This window comes from Oryzias latipes, chromosome 6 (genome assembly GCF_053564925.1).
Source record: "Oryzias latipes strain Hd-rR chromosome 6, Olatipes_Hd-rR_3.1".
Classification (NCBI taxonomy): Eukaryota; Metazoa; Chordata; class Actinopteri; order Beloniformes; family Adrianichthyidae; genus Oryzias; species Oryzias latipes.
The window spans coordinates 33,170,050-33,193,927 of NC_136242.1; the positions used below are offsets into that span (position 1 = coordinate 33,170,050).

Below are 23,878 nucleotides of genomic sequence, written 5' to 3' on the forward strand. Positions count from 1 at the left end.
CCACAAATTAATATCTTTTACGCACGAAATAATATTCCGTTCCCACAAAATAATTAATTTGTGCGGACGAAAGAATTATTCACGTCATAAGTCATTCATAAACACAGATACGCTCTCCGTTCGGCCACAAAAGCCGCTTTCAGCGGTAACTTCCATGTCTCTGTGACCCGCATTTGCTCTAGAAAGGACAATGAAAAATAAGAATGATCAATTTATTATTCTCTCAATGAATATAAGAAAAATATCCTAAGATTTAGGATGCCCAAGCTTGCTGCTTCGCTACACCGCAGCGATTCTCCGGACATAGCACCTAGCTCCGCCACAGAGCTCACGTTTTAATGCACACCCAGCAGCCAATCAGAATTGAGTATTCACCCGGAGCATGTGCGTAACTTCTAAGTGTTTTTTGCGTTCATCGTTCGTTTACGTCATCGTTCAGAAGTCTTTCGAGGGTTTCTGCCGACGGATCTTTGATTATCTGAGAAATACGTCAATCTTAAGCAATTGTGCGTGATATTTGCAAGATTTAGACGCAAATTTGTGTCTTTCCACGACCGTTCCAAATTTGTTTCACAGATTTTTTAGGAATGTACCACCAATGTATAATTTTTTTATCGCGTACACGCCGCACATATAACGCTAAAATTACTTAATTGACACACAGATCACTAAGCTTAAAACTGTTCCGCTGGATAGCTCGCCCTTTTTGTTGCACTGCTGTAAACAGAGAGCTCTCAGTGAGCTCCTGCCGCTCTGCAGAAACTATGTCCTAGAAAGTGACACAGGATTTTTTGGTTTTGGCTAAAAACTGCATTTTCATAATTAAAAGGGCACTGGGATGTTTTGACAATAGATCAGAAAATCGGAGTGAGACATAAAGTGATCCAAAGCGTCATTTTCAGAGGGAAAACTGTCTTATCTTCTCTTTTATCGCTTGTTTTGTCCAGATGATGAAGCAATAGTTTGTTTCAAAGTAAGAAAAGGTCCACAAGTAGTTTTTTGAATCATTTTTGTTGCAGGAAATATCCCCCATAAACTGATCATTAAATCTGAATCAACAAACAGTTTATTTCATTATTTAATGATAATTTTATTTTAAATATAAATCTTTCTGTTGTTCCGGTTACCCACTGGCATTTAGGTGAACATTTTCATAGAAAAAATCAGACAATTTGACCAAAACGTCTTTTATGGGTGTCCACGTCGCTTCAGACCCTCCAGCCAATCAGAATCGAGTAATCACCCGGTACATGCTATAAAGCTTTTCACTGCTGTATTTTTGTCTGAACATCACTTTGAAACTATTGGAGTTTATCTTTATTTAAAGCTTACTGTCTTTGTTATACAGTTATATGCATTTTTCTCTACAACAGATTGTTAAATATTAAAAAATAATGTGCATATTTACGCCTTTGTAAAAGAATTAAAGACTCAACATTTTCTTTGTGGGAAAACATGTTGAGATTCTGCTTAAAGGAGCCAAAGGTTTCTGTAAAATGTCTTTTTATAAAGGACAAATATCAGCATGTGACTGTGTGTAATTATAGTTAATATGTGAATTCATTAGGAGGAGCATTCTTTTCCTTTGGCACTGGTGGTTAGCCGCCATTACCTGTTTGAGTGAAGCTCTGACATCACACTGTGTGGCCGTTTGCAGTGGAAGTGCTGCGGCGTGAACGCCTACAGCGACTGGTACGAGGCCCTGCAGGAAAAGGTGGTTCCTGACCGCTGCTGCCAGGAGCATTACCAGAACTGTGGACGCAACACCACCAGCATGTTCTGGGAGCGGGTGAGTTCATCACCATGCAGACGCAAACATGACTTCCTCTGCACTGAAAGCACAGGACAGTGCAGAGTTTGTTTGGTTTTTTTCTGTTTGGATGCAAACTCAAGAAGCCCAGATGAAATGGAGGGAGGGAACTCTAAATCCCAGGCAAAGGAACACCACCAAAATGCAAAATGAGTCCAGACGGATCCACAAAGAGCACAGCCTTACAAAACAGCAGCACGCCGGTCCAGAACGACCACTAAGGCATCCCTAATTCCAGCTCAGGGAAACCAGGAGGCAGTAAATGTAAATTAGATGGGTGTTTGGCCCCCGCATACTGAAGCTGGGGAGCCGTTAACATCATGGCCTTTATCTTATAGTCAGTCAGTTACAATGAAATTATCCCGGTCCTCAGCTGTGCTGCAAAACACATTTACATACTAGGAATTTACATTCTGTTTACAAGTCATCTCTTTCAAATAATTTGTTTTTAGCAATAACTCCCTCTGTTTTATTTGTATATCCTTTTTAATAAAAAAAACGAAATCATCTTTGGTCACAACAGATGTGTTTGTTATTAAAAGTCATTTTTGTTCAGTCTTCCCTTGCTTTGGGCAGCCATGTTTTTAATGGCCGATCCAAAGTAGAGGATTAAAAGAGGAGGCAGCTTCACGCTGCGCCTCAGCATCCGCGCTCAAGACGCTAATTCCGACTAAACCCAAACACAGACGAATTGTTTTTATCCTCAGCCGATCGAAGGTGTTGCATTTTCAGGGCTGCTTCGAGAAGGTGGAGGAATGGCTGGACGACAACAAGCACGTGCTGGGAACCATCGGCACGGTCATCTTGGTGGTGCAGGTGAGATTTAAAAACATCCCTCTGGAAACTTCTGAGGCCGGTGAGGCGTTCTGCGCTCCCACGCCTTCTGAAATATCAGCTGAGATTCAGAGCCACCTGCTTTATTTGCTGGAGTCAGGTAAGGAGTCGCCTGCATGGGAGGAGAGAAAAGATGCTGCATACAGACCAGCAGATAAAGCCTCACAGCCTTGGTGGCATTCCTCTTTCTGTCCATCTTCTATAGTGATATTCATGGTCCGAAGTCGATAATTTTTTGGGTCTCCTGTATTAATACGTTTGTCTCAGTCGTGCAGCAGCTGCGCAGACACAAACGAGCTGCATGTGTGCCTGCAGGCTGCTTCTGAGAAAACTGGGAGCGACGTCGCCGCTCGACAGCCCGCGATTTTTACGGAAAGGTGACATCGACTGGTGAAGTTCCTCTCTGAAATGCAAAACAGTTTATGAGGTTTTGTGAGCTGCGAAACACTCCAGCATGTGTGCATGCCTCATCTTTGAGGAGACAGCGACCACACCTGCAGGACAAAGCAGCCACGTTTCCCACATTACTAGATTAAATTCTGAAAATAGTTTGCACTTTTCTGTTAACTTAAAAAAAGCTTCAGTGTGAAAACACGGATTTTCTTTTAAAAGTTGGGTATCCTGAGTAAGTTCAGGGTTATAAATCTAGTGTCTTTGTCCAAACTCATCTCATGGGTGGATATGTGCGGTCAGCGCAACACTTGAACAACACGAAAGGGTGAAGTAGGAGAGAGGCAGGCGTGCCGGTTCCTTTTTTTAATCTTGCAAACTGAGCTAGAAGCCCGTCCGTTCTGTTCATGACCTTATTTGGCGTGTCGTATGAGCTGCAGGGGAACTGCGAGACACACCTGCGCTCCCTTTAGAATGAGGCCGATCCTCTCTCCTCTCTACGACGCTCCACGGAGCCGGACAACCCAAAAACCTGTCCGGATCAAGCCCTGTACAGGTGCATGTGACGAAGGTATCATCAGTACAACTGTTTTACTTCAATTCAATTTTATTTGTATAGTCCCAATTCACAACAGCAGTCGTCTCGATGGGCTTCGTAACGGTAATTGTAAATTGAATCAAAAGGATCATAAATGCATAGAATTCAATAATATAATACTAAACTTTAACTACACAGACTAAACTAAACTGGGCATCCCTGCCCTTTGACCCCCCTTCTCTGTAAGGAGAAAAAAAAAACGGGATCCAGAAAAAACGAAGAAACCTCAGGGGTGTCCACATGAAGGAGGGATCCTCCCCCAGGACGGACAGAGAAGAATTAACTTATGTAACTCTCTGAGCTTCATCCATATTAAGTTGGGGGGGACGGCTGGGGGCGCGAGTCGAGCCAGAGGGGGGGTCCACAGCCAGGTGTAGGAGCAGGAGCAGAGACGAGGTACACGGTCAGGGACAGGAGCACGGATGAGCCAACTAAAAGACCTCCCCCTTCCCAGGAGGGGAGAGGGAAAGAGGGACAGTACATGAATCACTGCACCAAACAGAGGGAACTAGAGGATGAATAATGATCAAGAATAGAGGAAAGAAAAGAGGACAGAACCCCAGTGCACCATAGTTACCCCAGCTTCAAAATTACTAGCAGCCTACTAACAATTTTATTGTTATTAAGATAAATTTCAACAAATTAGCAGTAAGTTAAATATTCTCTGATTACTAGTTAGTCCAAAGAGGAATCTTTTCAGTCTAACTGAATGTAGAAACTGAGTCGGCCTCTCTTCCATGAGCTGGGAGTTTATTCCATAAAACAGGAGCTTGGTGGCTAAATTAGCTGATTGCTCTTTAAAACTTCAACAGAATGATCCTCTAGGTGTTTTTCATATCAGAATATAAGTTTTTGTTGAGCCAGCTTTATTATCAGACAATTTTTAACCCTTAATTTTTGATTTGATTTAATTTGATTTGAAATGGTTTATTTCAAGCAATCAAAAAAGAATAATACTTAGTTAATAATACTTACTTAATTAGACATTAAATCAAAGATTGATTTAAAGAGAGTGGAAGGAAGCAAACTTATATAATCCAGTTCTACCACAACCATTTTATTAAATGATTTATCATTATCCGGTTCATAACTTTTATCAGACAGAATTAAGAATCCTGAAGCATCAATACCTGGAAGTTTCTGTGTTTACGTGTTCATTTCTGAATAATACACTAAACTGTGACCGACATTGTTCTTTTATTGATTATTTTGTCTTGTTTCTTTCTTCTACATATTTTCATTCAGTAAAATATGAATTTTCTTTCTAATCTGAAAAAGATTTAGGGGCAAGTTTCCTTCTTTTTTTCTTTTTTAAAATAGTAACAACAACCAGAAAAGCGGCAGACGGTCCGCTTAAGATCTTGCATGAATATTTTCACACTCCTTCACCTCTGAAAATGTCCACCTTTTCTCACCTGAGCTCTCTTCCCGGCCAGCTTTCATAACAATAGAAGTCTGCGCGGCACCTTTTTCCTAAATCCCTCTAATCTCCGGCACCTACTGTACCCGACAGTTCAGGCTGCTCCTCACCTTCCAATCCTTTGCAATCCTCCGGCCCTGCAGCGAAAGAGCCGTGTGCGTTCGGCCCACCTGCCGCGTCTGCTATCTTTAGCTGTTTGCTGTGTACTGCTGTGCATTTTCATCTCCGGGTATGACGGTTCTGTCCATCAGCCGCTGGGATTTCTCTGCTTTGCACCCCGGTGTCAAAGCCAGCCTTAAGCCTCTGAACATTAATCCTCTCTTCATTCAGAGCACGCTGGCCTCCGCAGAAATCTGCTTGTTGAATGTAATAAAAGTGAGCATGCGGTTAGTGGGCTTAAACTTCAGGGTAATCTTCCTTCGCCCTCGGCGGCGGCCCTTTTTGTCGCAGGAAAACCACGCGGCTCCTTGGACCGCCACGGTGGCTCTGACTCATCTGACACAGAAGCTCCTTCTGCAGGAATCATAAATGCTCGGCAGCATCCTGAGGACGCCATAGTGCGGAGTTATCTCGCCATCCTGAGAGAGGTTTCATCCAAAGTGATTCCAGAAGGAGGAAAAAGAGCCACCAGATCCAGTTAATTCTGCTGCCTTTAATCTGGCCTCCCCTGGAAAGGGACGGATCGGTGGGGTCCGGATAAATGAGGCTCCATTAAAAACAGACACCTGTTTGCCACAGTTCTCCTCTCTATTCAGCTAAATGACATTTAAAGCCGGATCGGTCCATTAGCAGCTCCACTGTGAGCCCAGCAAAAGAAGCAGGACACCCATATTATCGTCAGCTCTACAGCAAATCTGTCGTTTTTCTCTTTTCACTGATTTGCTAAAAGGTTGTTTTTTTTAATTTTTAACAAAGATTTAAAAAAAATGTTTTGTCTTTAAAACGTATTAAAGTTTATCTCCAGTTTGCGCCTCCACCTAAAGCTTTTTTTATTAAACCTTGAGGAAACTTCGTCATTAATGCAGCCAATCATGGTGTTTTTTTCCCAGCATTGATTTTTATCAATGTTTCTCGTAAAACAGATTAATTGTATTGAATTTCTGGAAAAAAACAAATGTGATGCTCACATTTTGAGCCTCACATCAGGTTAGATTTATAAATCTGCTTGTTCTTCATAATCAGTTCTTCCTTTGAGGCCACTCCTCTTTTCTTAATGCATTCTGACCTCTTTTTTTATTTTCATTAATTTAGGGTTGGTAGAGAGAAATGAGCAGAACATTTGCAGAAACAACAGAGATTTCAGTGCAGCTGTGGATCCAGATGATCTTCAGTCACCAATGAAGATCATTTTAACATTTCTTCTGTTCATTCTGTGGGATTAAAAATAAAAAGTCAATCTCTGTTGGCAGAACCCCATGCAGCATCATCTGCGTCATTGTTATTTCATACTTTTACGACTTTGATTACAGCAGTGTTTTTCAACCAGTGTGCCGCGGCACGTTAGTGTGCCGTGGGAGATGGTCAAGTGCGCCGTGGGAAATTGCCCTCATTAACTGATCTAAAAACATTTTCCATCTACAGGAAATCAGCTCTTTGTTCATCCAAACAGGCCCTGATAAAACACTGAGTAGTTAGGAATATAAAATATGTTAAAATTACTTTTTCTTTGTGTTTATTTAATTCTATTAAAGACATTTTGATAAGAATCACGGTACCGCGATTTAGCTGCAGCTATAACTGTGTAAAGAAAAGTCCCGCCCCTTTAACTGTCTCCGCCAATCATTCTTGAAGGCTTAATCACATGTCATCAGTCTGACCAATCAGACTGATGCGACTGAGCGACTTTATTCTGCTGATAAAGTCGCTCAGTTCTAACAAAAATACTAGCTGAAGCTCGTCTTTAGCTGGTGGTTCATCTCTTAGAAAAAAACAGCCGCAACTTCCTGCTTTTTCTGCCACAATTATCACACAAATCCACGTGAGATTGCGCGCGGGGGGGGGGGGGTGCTGTCGATCAATACAGACCATGAATTTCTGCTTTTTTTTTTTTTTTGGATGCTGGTGTGCCACGGGATTTTTGTCAGGGTCAAAGTGTGCCGTGGCTCAAAAAAGGTCGAAAAACACTGGATTACAGAATTAACCTTTTAGAATTATTTCCACTTATGTTTTAGCTTTTAAGTGGATGCTAAGATAAGTTTGGACCCAAAATAGCTGATGTGTATCTGCATCATTTGGCGTTTAGGAGGTTAATAAATGTGACGGGGAAGAACCTGAGGGTTGTTGGGTAGTTTAGATGATCGTCCACGGAGCCAAGAAACCCGCAGAACCCGTCCGGATCAACCTCTGTACCAGACTGAGCCTTAAGCCAAAGCTACAATGACAATAATTGTTGTTGTTTTTTAAATATAAATAAGGGTATAGTTTGCAAAAGCAAAACAACAACATAACCCCAACAAACAGCGTGTCACCAGAGAAAATCCACGCCTGTGTGATCCTCCCAGACTGTTATCCAAGCTTCCGTCAGTCTGAACCTTTTCTCCCGGATCTCAATTCCTTCCTTCAACGTTTGCTTCAAAGTGGGTGTGGGGAGTCTGGGATGGGAAGCCGAGCTGTCAGATTATCTCATTTAAAGGCAAGGTGGAGGACATGACGACAAAGAGTGTGATGAAGAGCGGATCCTCCTGGAGTCGGCAGCGTTACATGGTAGCCACGGGCGCTTGGATGCGGTTAGCGAAGGATTGAGACTAAATTTAGACTTACGCTGGCTGAATTCCTTTCTCCATCCAAAATGCTTTCTCACTAAGTTCTGTAACGGTGGAGGATGAGGCTTGGTGCCCCCCCGCCGCCTAAACAAAACCATAATCAGCCATGTGTAAATAATTGAGTTGACTCATCATTCCAGCGGTGGATCCACCCGACACGCCGGATCCGGTTTGAATGACAGGAGCTTAAGGTGGGATTTCACTCCTAAGCAGCTCCGCAAATTAGATTTTGACTAAAACTTAAGAAAGCCGACGGCTTCTCCAGGTTCATCAGGAAGCGCAGCCATCTCCAGATCTTGCTCCCCTTATATTGAAAATGTGTGAGTTTTTACCCCAAAAGTTCCCCATCACAGTTTTAGGAGCCGCCATGTGACGGCGTTTGATGTCGGAACGTATCGGGGAGGGGGGTAATGGAAACTTCAAAGAGGGAGCTGGGTACTTTGATTCAGTGGCATCTCAATTTCCTTCAATGGCTTGATGCTTGCTGTTCATTTTCTCCGCCACAAAGATCCGTTTGAGAGGACGGACAGCAAACGGTCGGAGCTGCTGCAGAAGAGAGGAGCGTCGACATCAAACAGAAAACCGGCTCTGCTGTTGTGATGTTTGATTAGAGGAACGGAAATCTGACGTTCTGCTTCTCGTTTCCTTCGCAGCTCCTGGGAATGGCGTTCTCCATGATACTTTTCCACCACATCCACAGAACGGGGAAGAAGTACGACGCCTAGCCTCCTCGGACGGGGTCGCCTGACGAAGAGGATGGGATTAGACTCACACACATCACTTCTCCCGTCGTTTTTAATCTCCGTGGAGCATCCTGCCTCCCCTTCCCTGATCTGTACAGCTTCCAGATGTGTTCCTGCCCTTTCCCGCTCTTTCATCTTCTCATTCATTTTGCCAAAGAGTAACACAACTGGAAGGGACAACAACAAGGGACATTCGGCACGAAGAGCATCCCATTTGTTGGCACTCTTCATGAGCATACTTGGTTGTATTATTATTAATACTATGTGGGCTTATTTTGCTTGGACTAACACTTTACCGGAGCAGAGGATGGAGACTGTGAAGGCCTCTCCACAGCAAAGACACCCATGACACGGGGGATTCCTTTCCTGGTGTTGAGAAGAAGAAGCCCCCTGCTTATCCCCTGTAAATGAGTACAGATCCGATACGGCATGCCGTCGGTTTTATTTTGGTTTCTTTTTTTAAGCCCTCCTGGAAATATCTTAGTTTTTCAGCTTAAATGTATTTTTGTTGGTGACATCAGCACTCCTGTGGAATGTAAGCGTGGAGATCGGTGCAGTCGAGTCTGAGGCGAGCGTTTCACCTCAGACTTTGGTAAAGAGGAATTCAACCATGAGAGTTTATTTTATACCACATTTTCCTAGATTCATGGATTGGAAACCGCCACTGGACACGTTTTGAGAGGATGACGCTCTTCTGGACTTGATCGTATGAGTGTGTTTCTGTCCTGTAATGCATACAAAGAAAGCAGCAGAGGAAGAAAAAAAACCCAACAGCAGCCTCGATGGTTTCAGCCGTGGAGGCGAGACACTTTTCCCTGATCCTCTGTTCCCGCCCTTCTTTTTACCGTCTTCTCCCTTCATGTCGCTCACGCACCACCACCATCTCAGCTCACATTCCTGCTCATTACTTACTTCCACCTCTGGTTGGCACCTTTCACGTGAGCCGGCTTTACATGCAGGCGGGGAGAACGGAGGCCGGGCCGTTTGCACATTTATGCGCCGCCTCAGACGGAGTACGGCGACTTAAAGAGAGCACCCTCCGGTGCGTTTGCTCCAAATCTCCTGAGATGAAGTGGCTGGAAAATAAATCATTTCAGCCGCCTTTTAGCTTGAAAATCAGCGAGGCCGTGACCTCGCTTTACTGCGAGCTAATGCGTTTGGAAAATGTCAAAGGATGAATGAGGCAGGGAGAGCGGTAACTCCAAAAGTTATCATTCATTTCTGCTCATTATCTTTGAATGAACTGAAGAACTCTCGTCTTAAAGTTCAAGTCCCACTTTGATCGTCTATTCAAGCCTTCTTTTCATCATGATTGGGACGTTTTTGGGCATAAATCTAAAAAGCTCTTTCGTTTTCTGGGACATAGTTTCTGCAGAGCAGCAGAAGTCATTAGAAATTCCCTTCTGAGTTGTTAAAATGCAATTTTAAGCTCAATTTTCTTTATAAATGTCCTCCATTGTCAGAAAAATGCCATGAGAACATGTTAAAAACACCATTGTCATGGGCGTAGGTCTTTAACCCTTGTGCTATCTTAGATGACCCCCCCCTTCCATTGACGTGTTCTCCCTACCATGACAAAGGTGGAAAGGTTTCATGTAATCCATGGACACCAGTGAAGATCACAATCATTGAAGAAAAAAGGTTCAGAGCACTGTCTAGTGGGTCTAGATGACCCAACTCCAAATGTTAAAGTGCCTAGGATAGCACAAGGGTTAAACACTAAAGGTTTTGCTAAAAAGGTGTTTTTTTTAATGGTCCATCGGTACACCACCCGTCCTTTAGTCTCCTTCTTCTGATTCTCATCGCTCTGTTGTGCTCTTGTTAGAAAATAGAAGCACCTAAAAACAATAGGCCACATATTTGTGTTGAAACCATCCGGCCACGTGTCATTTCCATGCTCACGAGCATGAGGGCAGCAGTGGGTCTGCAGCAGCTGCTGCTGAAAGCCTGCAGAGGTTTGAAGTGGCTCCAATCTAAATGTAGTGCACAGATTTATTCCAAAAGCATAGAACTTGTTTCCCGTCTGTGCAAAGATCTGGTCTGCCCCGGCGATTTTCTTTTACAATCATTTCAAAGACGGTGTTTTTTTTGGGAGGAGAGTGCAGCTGTGCAGGAGGAAGCTGCAGGCTGGGATCCTGCTGGGGGGAGCTTGACTGCAGCTGCGCAGTTGCAGCGCAGACGCATCACCTCTTTGGAGAATGTTTTGCACTCAGGACGGGTTCACTGTGATGTAAATCCGGCCGAACCCTGACAGCAGCCTGGAAGCTTGAGGAAAAATCCCTTCGGCGCAGCTCCCTCTCATGTCCGTTTTTTTATTTTTTACGACAGAGAAAGGAAAACAGATCCAGAGGCTGTCTGCAGTTCTGGCATCGCACTTCAGAACCTGATCCTGCAGGCTCTTTTAACCGCCCGCCCCCTGAAAGATCGGACTTCCACAGCATTCAGCCGCTGCTGCCATCACCAGACTGTGTGTTAGAAAACAGCCATGAATACCAGTTCAAACAAGTACAATGGTGTTATTTTTCTACATTGTTGTTGCTGTTTTAATGTTTGTTTTGTTTTTTATACCGAAATGCTGTTTGCTTCTCTTACTTTGGTTTCTGGCAGTTGGAACCTCACGGAGCGTTCTTGTTTTCTGTACTGCAGTGCTGCTCTGCAAGGTGCAAAAACACCTTTCTGTCTTAACACTGCTCCCGGCACTTCAAGCAATTACCCCCCAAGTCATGGCGGGGGCGACTCTGCGTGGAGCGTCAGTCAGGCGGAGATCACAGAAGACACGCTTTCTAGTTTAATGGAATCACGACGGCAGTTCCTGATCGACGGTTTCGTCTTTTCAAAGTGCCGACACGAGACCCATGATGCATTTGTGCAGCTCCTCCCGACGCATCCACCCCAACTGTACATACGCTCATTTTACAGCTGTCGGAACTCGGTGTTACACGTTTGTCACGCCACTGATGAGAATAATGACAAAGCAAAAGTGTTTTCTAGCCGCTTTCGTGCTCCAAGGCCAATCCAAACTCCTCCTTCACGTGAAATGTGCGTTCTGTCCGTCCTCCATGTCCGTTTTTGCACACAGCCGGTGCAGAAGTCGATGTGAATTTTTGGGTTTTGTCAGAGTGGTTTTCATGTTTTATTTTGATTGCTGTTTGATCTCACAGTTAAGAAACATGTTTCTCAAACGTTTTCAAGTATTTCCATGAATGGGCATAAAATATTCCCTCTCAACTGTGTACGAAGCACTCCCCAGGAGCGAAACAAAAGAGGCGATTTTGGGTAACAAAACGCACTGATGATACCAAAAACAAACTAAAACAGAAGTTGATATATTATTTAAATTGAACAGAAGTTCTTTCCTGTCATCTCGTAATCCCTCTGCGCAGAGGAAATGCTCCTGCGTTTCATGTCTGAACGTTTCCTGTGGAGTTTCACCTGAAATTCTGCGGCTTTTCTTTCGTATCGAAACATTTTCTTATCAAATGAAAGGAAATGTGTCAGAAGCATCACGTCGTTCAACAGAAAAGGCTGTTTGATTTCATGGGATCTTTCTGAGTTATTCTCTTTTGCGTTGCTGTCAATTATTCAGGCCATGTTTAACGAGTGACTTTGCTTAGTGATGGGGAAGGGGGCGGGGGGTTCCAGGAGCCATCGCAGATGATGTGTCTCATTTAAGAGAGCGACGTCCCTGCCTTAAAAAAAAAGGCTTTCTTTTTGAAAATCCTGAGCGTTATCCCGGGTTGAGCGAACGCCGCCCGGCAGGTTAAGCTGTTCCTCTTTTCAAAGAACAAAAGGGAGATGATGAAAGCAGGAACCACTGGCGATCTGTCTCATGTTTAAGCAGCACAGTGCTAGCAGCAGACTATTTTTGTATGACGCTTCATCCTTTTTTAACCTAATTGTCATCAGGCTTGTGAGTGAAGTTCATTGTGCCATTCCACCCTGGCTGTTTCCTTTGAAGTCACTGTTCCTTCTATGCAAAAAAAAAAGAAAAAAAAGACCTATTTTAGCCTTTGTACATATTATTTTGTATGAGTGACATGTACTGAAATAAAGTGGGAAAAAGGATCATGTATGTTTTGTCATCACAGCTGCTGTGTTCTGCATTTTATTAACCTGAATTGAAAAGGCTTTTATTTTTTTCTGATTCCTACAACGCCATCGCCGAGCTCTCTCACCTGTGATGTCGGCGGCGCCTGCAGGCTGCTTCTGCCGTTTCTTTTTAACTTCACACCAGCGGTTATGTCACGACGCACAGCAAAAAAAACAATCGACAAAATGAGAACGTCTTCGGGACTCGGCGCAGCTTCGGCTGAGTGTGGCTGAACGCTTTCAGATTCTCCCGTTTACCGTTTAAAACAGATCTAATAAAAATCTATCCAAAACTTCTAACCCTTTATTTAAAAAAAACAGCATTTGAGCCAGTAACTATATGAAAACTGGAGTGAGTGACCCCGCCCCTCCTGGCGTTTCATTCTATTGGTCAGAAGAACCATCCTGGCTCTGACACATTTTTTTGATAATCCTCATTTTTTAAAATATCTTTTCAAGTTATTCAAGTCATTAACGGACCAATCAGATGCCTCAATAAACGTGTGTGGTCTTCCAACAAGCTCACTCCCGATTGGTGATACTGGCTGCCATAGCAACAATGATTTAGACCGACTTGGACCGATCACCTTTTACTGAGGACGTCTGGCTCCAACATGGTGGCGTCCGGTGGTGTCTGAGTTGACTTCATTTGGTTGGAGGCGGAATAACCAGCGGGTTAATATCACCTGCTGGATCTGCAGCAGGTGAGCTTTTCACACTAGCCAAGAAAAATAACCAATCATCCATTCCTAAACTGCAAACATGCAAATGTTAAAAAATAAGCTCCAGTTTAAGCAGGTTCTTCATCCCACCGTACAGCTCAGGAAGTCTGCCCTCCATGAAGGTCACAGTGTTGAACTCTGATGAATATCACTGCATGTTTTTGTTTGGGGAACTATTTTGTGCAGCGCAAAGCTATGCCTGTATAACCCTTGTGCTATCTTAGATGACCCTCCCCCCCTTCCATTGACGTGTTCTCCCTACCATGACAAAGGTGGATAAAGGTGGAAAGATTTCATGTAATCCATGGACACCAGTGAAGATCACAAATCATTGAAGGAAAAAGGTTCAGAGCACTGTCTAGTGGGTCTAGATGACCCAACTCCCAATGTTACAGTGCCTAGGATAGCACAAGGGTTAAGGCGGAGCCACTTGCCCCTCTCTCTTCATGGGTGTCAGAATTCCCTACCAGAACGTTGAAAGTGCCTCCAGTCTCCTTTGTCACAGTGAAATATATAATATTGTAGGGAGATGTCTGAACCACAGAGCACAGGTGGGAGCTCGCGTGCAGCTCGGGAGCAGTAACAGGTTATGGGCCCAGTCGAATGTTAAGCACGGCCAAACACGGACTCCCGTTTGACGGAGGGGAAGCACGCTACCACATATGGGAGGCCAGGTTTTTAGCGCACTTGAAAACCATCGGCCTGATGGAGGCTATTATCGGGAGCCAGCAAGCGGGAGCTGCAGATCCAGAAGCCGGTAGGAAAAACGAGCTAGCATATGCAGAGCTATGTGGTTGCCTGGATGATAAGACGCTAATGCTAATCCTGTATGAAGCGCCAGATGATGGAAAGATGAGTCTAGAAATACTGCATTTTCAATCAGAAGAAAAAACGCAGATTGTCGGACTTTACACACAACTACCAAACATGCTAATGGCTGATCAAGAAGAACTGGCAGATTATCTAACAGGTGTTGAGAAGGTTGTGGCAGCACTGAACAGAGCTAAAGAGACCCTCAGCGACGCACTGTTGGTGGCCATGGTGTTAAAAGGACTCAGATGAAGATGCAACATTTTCTGTGCATGTCACGCAGACAAGAGAGGTCCTGATCTTCAGTGAGTTCAAGGCTAGGTTGAGGAGCTTTGAATGCTCACTTCTTTACCGCTCAAGGCAACGAGCAGACGAAATAATGACAGTCAACTACAAAGCCAAGCAGACCAAACCTAGACGTAATGAGAAGAAATACTTCAACGGCGAATGCTTTATTTGCGAAAAGGTTGGACACAAAGCAAAAGACTGCAGAAGCAAAGTTAAGAAATCACAGCAGAACTTCAGGACTGCTTACACACAAAATAGCAGCAAGGCGGCCGCCCTTACGGACACTAGGCTGAGCACCGCACACGCCAGAGACGAGCACCCTGCTGAGCGGGAGACCTTCACACTCCGGGCGAGTGAATGGCAACCTCACTGTGCACAACCAGAGGGATTGCTTGTGGACAGTGGTGCATCTGCTCACATCATGACCAGCGAAGAAGCAGTCATCAAATTTGACGAGACGTTTCGGCCCAAGGACTACATCATGTAATTGGCAGATGGATTGCTGGCAGTGTTCTGAAGAAGGGGGACGCCCACATCAAACTTACTGACAGCAATGGCAGAGTGGTGAGTGTCCAGCTCACAAATGCATTTTTGATCCCTGGATATCCACAAAACATTTGATCTGTGGAAGCGCCATCTTCAAAGGGAGCAAAGTTCAACTTTGAGAAGAACAACAACACAATGACGCTTCCCAACGGTACGACATGTGAAATGAAGGTAAAAGACAGACTGCATTATCTGGACCGTGGCAAAAGAGAACTGCGATGATACCTGTAATGCATGTTATGATCTCAAAACTTGGCACGAACTAATGGGTCAGGATGGAAGGAAAATCAAAAAAGCCTAATGTGTGTGAAACATGCCTGCAGGGAAAATTCACTGAAAGCAGAAACAGGGAAGCAGATGCAAGAGCTAAAGCACCTTGAGAACTCATCCATACAGACCTGGGTGGGCCTATAGCCCCAGAGTCACTAGAAGGGTACAAATATGCCATCACTTTTACCGATGATTTTTCAGGGGCCATTTATGTGTATTTTCTGAGGAGTAAAAACAAAGCAGTCGAAGCCACAAAGCAGATACAGCAGTTTATGGTAAAATGCCTAAGATCAGACAATGGCACAGAGTTAATCTCTTCAGAGACAATGCTAGTAAACCTGAGAGATCTGCACCTTACTCCCCCCATCAGAATGGGACTGCAGAGAGGACCTGGCGCACATTGTTCGAAATGGTGCGGTGTATATTGATAGCATCAGGTCTGCCAAAAGAGTTGTGGCCTTACAGATTCAACACACGGATTTACATTTTTTTATCCGGATACGCCAACATTCTGTATCACAGCAACGTTTCCCTTTTCGTAGCACAGCCAAAGAGCAAAATTGTCTCTTTGGCTTTAGCGGTTAAAAGAAACGAGATTATTAGAAATAAGACTCAACACGCATGTAAATAGTCCGCTGCTTATTTATAAATCTTATTATTTAGTTCCTCAACAGTGTGATTATGACACTACAGAATAAAGCCTATTGGCTCGTCTCCACTGCCGATTGAATCTCCTCTGATCAGAAACTTCTGACTAACTGAACCAAATCCAAAACCAGCAGCTCTGTTTTCAGACACAAATATGAACACAGAAGTTGGTGGTGTCCACTCAAAGTTTGAAAATCGGATTCAAAACATTTTTGGCACTATTTCTACCAAACTGGCAATAGGTCCCATTCACATAATTCGGGTTTGATTTCTAGTCCAAACCTCCGTCCAGCCAAGAAAACACTTTGACGATTTTCAAATCAAATCAAACTTTATTTATAAAATAGCGCTTCTCATGCACTTTGTGCAGCTCGAAGCGCTTTAACACTAAAAACAGTAAACACACAACATTACAATAAAAACCCCAACCCACCCTTCACCCTTCCCACTCCCCTCCATTAAACCACATGACCCATGGCTCCCACGTACAATGAAATATGACTATGTAACTGTAAAAGAATAAATAAATAAATAAATAAATAAATAAACAAGTATGGCTTAGCTCTGCTGTGAGGAAACAGTATCTGGGAATCCTTTCATACCAGGAGCCAGCCCGGCCACCGGAACATCGCCACAGTGCCCACCCAGACCGGAACAACACCGGGGTCCCCCTCACAGCCAAAAGCTGTAAAATTAGACCCCAGCCGCCCCAGCAAGGGCAACAACTGCAGCAACAACCGCTGACCAAGCCGGCAATCCCTGGAGGAAAAGATCCCCTCAAGAAACACTGGGGCTAAAATCATAAGATGCTAAAATTAAAAACATAAAAAAGAAAAAACATAAAATTGAAAATAAGATGCATAAAATTAAAATAAATACATAAATAAAATAGCCTATACTAAAACTAATAGAATAAATTAGCAGTTAAAATCAACTAAAAGCTAAATTAAAAAGGTGGGTCTTGAGCCTCTTCTTAAAAACCTCTACTGTCTCTGCGGCCCTGAGGCTCTCCGGAAGGCCGTTCCACAGGCGAGGACCATAATGGCAGAACGAAGCCTCACCATAAGTTTTGGTCCTCACCTTGGGAACAACTAAGAGGCCAGTACCGGAAGACCTCAAGGTCCGCGAGGGCTCATATTTTAAAAGAATATCATTTAAATAAGAAGGCCCAAGACCATAAAAACATTTATAAACCATTAAAAGAATTTTAAAATCAATCCTGAAACGCACAGGGAGCCAATGCAGCGATTTTAAAACCGGTGTAATGTGTTCCCGCCCTCTGGTTCTCGTCAGAACTCGTGCCGCTGAGTTCTGTAGAAGTTGTAAGTTTGAAAGAGACTTTTTGGGTAAACCAGAGAGCAGGGCATTACAGTAATCTAAACGACTGAAAATAAAAGCATGCATTAGCACTTCTGTGCTGGCAAGAGAGAGGAACGGGCGGACTCTGGCAATGTTTTTGAGATGATAAAATCCTGTCTTAACGACATTTTTAATGTGTGGGATAAAATTTAGCTCAGAGTCAAAAAGTACGCCCAGGTTTCTCACACATTGAGAAGGTTTAAAATTATGAAGATGTGGTAAAATCATCTCTCTCTTGTCTTCAGAACCGATGATTAAAACTTCAGTTTTGTCCTGGTTGAGCTTTAAGAAATTTTCTGCCATCCACAACTTTATATCTAAAATGCAGTTTAAAAGAGTGTTAACCGGTTCAAGGTCATCAGGAGACACGGTGATGTAAAGCTGTGTATCATCAGCATAGCTGTGAAAGTCAACGCCATGTCTCCTGATGACCTCCCCAAGAGGCAACATATACAAATTAAAAAGTATTGGCCCTAAAATTGACCCTTGGGGAACCCCACAGCTTATTTCGTGGATTCCTGAAGAGCACATATCCATACTTACATAAAAGTGTCGATCTGTCAGGTAAGAGTAAAACCACTTAAGAACATTTCCAGAAAGGCCCACTAGACTACTAAGTCTGTCTAATAAAATCTGGTGATCTACTGTATCAAAAGCGGCACTAAGATCCAGTAGCACCAGAACAGAAAGTTTCTGTGAGTCGTAGTTTAATCTAAGATCATTAACGATCTTTAAAAGAGCCGTCTCTGTACTGTGGCTTTTCCTAAAACCAGACTGATATTTTTCTAAAATTTTTTGGGCATTTAAAAACTCATGCAGTTGAGTAGCGACACTTTTTTCTATTATTTTACTTAAAAATGGTAAGTTGGATACGGGTCTATAGTTATCCAGATTTTTTGGATCTAATTGACTCTTCTTCAGAAGGGGCCTCACCACCGCCGTCTTACAGGCAGAGGGGAAGACCCCCGTCTGAAGAGAGCAGTTTACTATATTTAAAAGCTCTGACTCAAAGAATCCATAAAATGTTTTAAAAAGTGAAGTGGGAATGGGATCTAAAAGGCAGGTTGTAGTGTTTACTTGGGATACAACTCGACCAAGCATCTCTGCATCAACCAGGACAAAACTCCCCAGTGTTTCTTCTGGTAAAAACAATGCTGGAGGTCTGTTAAGATCAGTGTACTGCATGGATGAAATGTTTGATCTTATGGCATTGATTTTACCCATGAAGTGGTCTGCGAAGTCCTCACATGAAGCATTAGATGATGGCATGGAGGACTTGTTGAAGTCTTTGTTTATTAAAATATCAATTGTTTTAAAAAGAAATTTGGGGTTGTTTTTATTTTCTGAAATGATTTTTGAAAAATAGGAGGTTCTGGCCCGTTTAACTGAGTTATTGTAGATTTTGAGTTGTTCTTTAAAAATGTCTTTGTGAATTATTAATTTCGTCTTCCTGTATTTCCTCTCTGCTCTCCTGCAGTTCTGCTTCAGACCCTTAATGTCGTCAGTCTTCCATGGCATTTTAGGAGTGGCTTTTAATGTTTTTGTTTTGAGTGGAGCCACTGCATCTATGGAAGACTGAAGTCTGTTATTAAAATGATCAACAATAAAATCACAGGGTGCAGGTAAAATCTGAGCAGGAGTTTGCTTAAAAACATCAATAAAACTTGCAGCCACTTCAGGAGTTAAATACCGTTTCCTCACAGTTCTCACTGAGGCTTCCTGCTGGATTTCACTGGTGACAGTAAAAAACACACAGTAATGGTCTGAGGTGGCTATGTCAACAACAGAGGACACCCCAGTGGACAGACCATAGGTAATGACCAGGTCCAGGGTGTGTCCTCTGTTGTGAGTTGGCTGTGTGACATGCTGCTGAAAATCCATGCTGTTTAGAAGATTTAAAAACTCGCAGGCATAGATATCATTACAATTGTCAACATGCAAATTAAAATCACCAGTAATTAAAATCCTATTGTACCTAATATGAAGAGATGATAAAAGTTCCGAAAATTCTTCGATAAAACAGGAAGGAGGGGTTGGTGGTCTGTATACTGTGACAGTTAAAACAGGTGGGTCTCCAAAAAGAAAAGCATGATGCTCAAATGAACAATATTTACCGAGTAAAATATTTTCAGATAAAATTCTTTTGTGAGCAATCGATGCTGTACCTCCACCTTTCTTTCCTCCCCTGATTGAAAATAAAAAATTAAAATTAGGTGGAGAAGCCTCAGTGAGAATAGCTGGTGCATCAGAGCCAAGCCAGGTTTCAGTTAAAAACAAACAGGTTAAATCATGGTCTAAAATCAGATCATTTATGATAAAAGACTTATTTAAAAGGGATCTGACATTTAAAAGAGCCATCTTCATGGTTGTGGGTACAATCTTATGTGTGCATGTCATGGGTTTTGTGACTGATGTGTGAATTGGTCGGAGACAACAAATATGCGAGGCACGTGGATATGAATGCAAATGATTTGAATGTCTATTGGTGATGCGGACTGGTATGTGATGCTGTATGGCAGAGAATGATGAGTCAGGGGTGTGGGTGTCCTGGTTCAACCGTCAGCTGGATATGGTTTTGAAAGAACGGAGGGTGAGATCAATGTTCATGCTGAGAAGACGGGAACCACTATAGTTGGGGTGTAAACCGTCTGATTTGAAGAGGTATGGTCTATTGTAAAAAGTTGTGAAGTTATCAACGTATGGAATGCTTATGGAATGACAGTATGTTTTTAACCAAATGTGAAGCTGACGGACGCGTGAGAACATGATGTCTCCATAACGGGGTGCAGGTAGTGGTCCAGATACGATACAGTGTATGTTTAACTGTTGGATGGTATGAATCAGGTGGATGAAGTCCATTTTCAGAGTCTCTGATTGCTGCAGTTTCAGGTTGTTGGTGCCTGCATGTATGATAAAAGTCTCCGCAGAGGGGTATTTCACAGAGAGTTGGTGGGCAGAGTTTTTAATCTCATTGACGACAGCTCCAGAGAGTGTGTGTGTGCGGCACCTTCTGACCCGGACATGCCGGACAACGGAGTCTCCCACGATGAGCGCGGGCTGCTGCACAGGTCCGGGTCTTCCAGCGGGTCTCCCCGATACAGCAGCGGGGTGATGAGCAGCGGCCTCCGCTCCAGCGGGCTCAGGTGGAGAAATGGGAGCTCCATAGTGATGTTTCCGGGCAGACAGTACTCCAGCGTGAAGACCTGGTTTTTCTGTGGAGAGTGGATCCCCTGAAGCTGGTGAGATGCAGGTTGCGGCGCGCAAGCCCCGGGGAAGCTCGCCTGAGCGTCGGGCCACCGCCTCTTTCAGCAGACGGCGGCGTTTCCTTCTCGTGGCGGGGGCCAGCGGAACAGCAGAGGATCCGGGCGGCTGGGCCAGTGCCGCGGCTCCGGGATGAAGGGCGAGCCGGCCAGGCTCCAGCAAAGCGGGCACCGAAGTAGCAGACGCCGTTGGATCCGTAGAGGTGGTAGCGGGAGTCGTCGCCTGGCTGGGACCAGCAGCAGAGCCGGATGCCACGGTAAGCGTTCTGCCCGATATCGGTCCCGGTGAGCCCGCTCGGGTCGCTGACGCCGCGGTGAGGTCTTCAGCCAGCGGGGCAAAGCGGTTGGTCAGCGCTAGGTTCCCCGAACTGGCTGTGTCGGGTTCGGGTCCACAGATCCTCCGGCCGCGACGTGTCACCTCAGCCCACGACTGTTTGGGCGTAGAGCAGAGGGCTGGAGCCCTGGGCCCGGCATCAGCCTGGTCTTCATGGAGGTCCTGTCGACTCCTGGCCTCCAGCAGTGCAGAGCTGGTGTTGGTGGTGCTCGGAGCCCCGTCCATCCGTTCCCACCCGTTGTTTTTACGGCCACATATTTGAATTATGTTGCTGTCCGTAGCGGTGGAATGGGCTTCAGCGGGAGTTTCTCCAAACCACGGAAGGGTTTGAGAAAGGGAGCGGTTGGTGTTAATGGAGTGCTGTAGCTGCTGGATGTACTTAGACTGGGATGTCGATACTGAGAGAATTTTCTCTATCAGAATTGATTTCTCTCTGAGTTCCAGTCTAAGCTTTTGAACGGTTTCCCTAAGTTGGCAATGTCCTTGGTTACAGTTGTCTGGAGTGCATGAAACTCCGTCTGGACGAGCGGCAGCCATCTTGAAAAGGATCAATCCTACATCATCATTTTGTGTTTGTGTGTTTCCTGCAAACGTTTCAACCAAAGCGTTTGCTTTAATTTGGGAGATTATAGGAACTGGAGGCAATCTGGGTTGGAATGGTGTGAACGTCTGCACCTCTGAGGCGTTCATTTCACAGCCAAAGACCAAAAGACACTATTATTATGACTCGGACCAACAGTTGTTATAAGACTTAGAGGTACTTTTGTTTGACACTTAAAGCTTCCTGTTCAAATAAACAGAATCACATCATCTGCATAAAAGAAAATTGCAGCTCTGTACAAAATCATTGTCAGGAAATAGAAACTTTTCCTCAAGAGTTTTTTCCTCTGGTGGTCCAGGGCCATGGGACACATGTAGCCTAAAAAAAACATCCACAAAACTCAGAAACATGAGTAGTTTTCAATGACCATAGAGCAGGTTTTATTCTAGTCCAAAATTAAATTTAAAATATAAAACTGGAAGAAAAAAAATTGAAATTTAGAAAAAAACTGAAGGTGGACAAATTTGACCCTGTGGGTTCTCCAGAGTTGAGGTCTACATATAACCGCTATAAAGTTATTTTCAACACATGAAGTCAGGATTTGTCACAAAAGACCTTTTAGGAGCAAAGGATGAACAGAAATGTCCTTTAACCCTTGTGCTATCTTAGATGACCCCCCCTTCCATTGACGTGTTATTCCTACCATGACAAAGGTGGATAAAGGTGGAAAGATTTCAAAGATCACAAATCATTGAAGAAAAGAGGTTCAGAGCTCTGTCTAGTGGGTCTAGATGACCCCACTCCCAATGTTAAAGTGCCTAGGATAGCACAAGGGTTACAAGAGTAAAAACAAATAATGGATGGAAATGGTTGAACATAAAACCGAAGCAATAAAGACGTGTTGAAGTTCCAGTGCAAAGTTCAGAACATTAGTGTCTGAGAATCAAAGGTTTCACTAAAGGATTTTGGGTGGCACGTGGAAAAAAGGGTCTCTAAACAGCATTGTAGAGTTCTATGGATAAATCCATCTATGGTCCAGATTCTTCCACAGTTCAGCTCACAGTTTAGTTCAGCTACTGCAAACACATGGAATTATTTATCAAGACAAATGTCAGGAGATTTGTACTTAAAGTCCGTCTGGAAATCATCTTCAACTGTTGTTACAGCAGGTGCACAAGAACGCCAACCAAACCGCTTCTCAGAAGAACTTCACGATCTTTGAATCTGAAGCAACCGTCTCCAAACGAATCCCAGGACCAACGTGGGATTTGTCCACCGACCACTCAAGCAGCAACACATTTGGGGGATTAAAGGGTGAATTGAAAATACAGGCCGTGCAGTTACAGAAGTGGAGCTGATTAAAAAATAAATGTTCCCGCATGATGCTCTGAGGGAAAGCAGCATGCGGTCGCTCATTCCAAACATCGGTTAATTATGCATCCCATCGCTGCAGTACCCCCCTGTAATCATGGGGTGGCGGGAGCTAAAACAAGTGTTCAGCAGATGTGGAAAATGATCCTATAAATGTAGACGCTAACATCATTCAGATGCTGCTCGGCTGGTAATCCACAGATGTTTGTTTACTGCATATAAAACCGAGTAAAAAGAAAACAGTCTGCTTCGGGATTTAAGCCTGCAGCCCTGAACTCCTCACAGGATGGAGACAAGTCCGCATCCGCACGTCTGTGCCTCAAACCAACTCAGTGGCCTAGTGGAGGAGTGTCTGCCCTCTGACTCGTAGGTTCAAATCCACAGGTGAGTTCTGTGAAAAAATGTCTAAAACATTCCCTGTTGGGAACAAAAAGGGGCTTGATTGGAAGATTAAACCACCAAAGTTAAGCTCACCGCTCTCCCAGCTGTTGATACTTTAACATGAAGGCTATGGGGCGCCGAATGTAAAAATTAACCTCATGAAATTTATGTCTCAGTTTCACCACATTTAGACATTTCCTTCCCTATGTGCTGCATTTATATCACATTTTGTCTATATTTATCACCAAAAAAAGAGTTATCTGTGACGTGAGGACATGTACTTTTAGAGGCTATATCTAAATCTAAATATGAATGATAAATGATAAATATAAATGTGAATATAAATGTAAAATGTAAATGGAGAATGTAAAGCTATATGTAAATAATAAATGTAAATGTTAAATAGAAATAGAAATAGAAATGTAAATGTTAAAAATAAATTATTGAATATATATCTAAATATTAAATCTAAATGTTTAATTTAAATGTAAATGTAAAATGTAAATTTTATATCTAAATATAAATGTTAAATGTAAGACTAAATATAAATGCAAATGTTAAATGTGATTGTTAAATATAAAAGTAAATATTCAATGCGAATGAAAATCTAAATTTAAATGCTACATTTAAATGTATATCTAAATGTTAAATCTAAATGGTAAATCTAAATCTAAATCTAAATACTAAACGTTAATAGCTTTA

General features: G+C 43.4%; 1 protein-coding gene across 3 annotated transcripts in view; it reads left to right on the forward strand.

The window, feature by feature from the left end:
- Window positions 1-12,622, forward strand: part of tspan9a (tetraspanin 9a) — a 288,464-nt gene extending 275,842 nt beyond the window's left edge. For 2 of the 3 annotated variants that reach the window (XM_011476510.4, XM_004069855.5), the window contains 3 exons: window positions 1,658-1,789; window positions 2,543-2,626; window positions 8,468-12,622. In XM_011476510.4, coding sequence (XP_011474812.1) covers window positions 1,658-1,789; window positions 2,543-2,626; window positions 8,468-8,539 — 288 coding nt within the window. In that variant the 3' untranslated portion in view covers window positions 8,540-12,622. The other variant, XM_078949064.1, reaches the window with a different exon arrangement.
- Window positions 12,623-23,878: the final 11,256 nt, after the last annotated feature.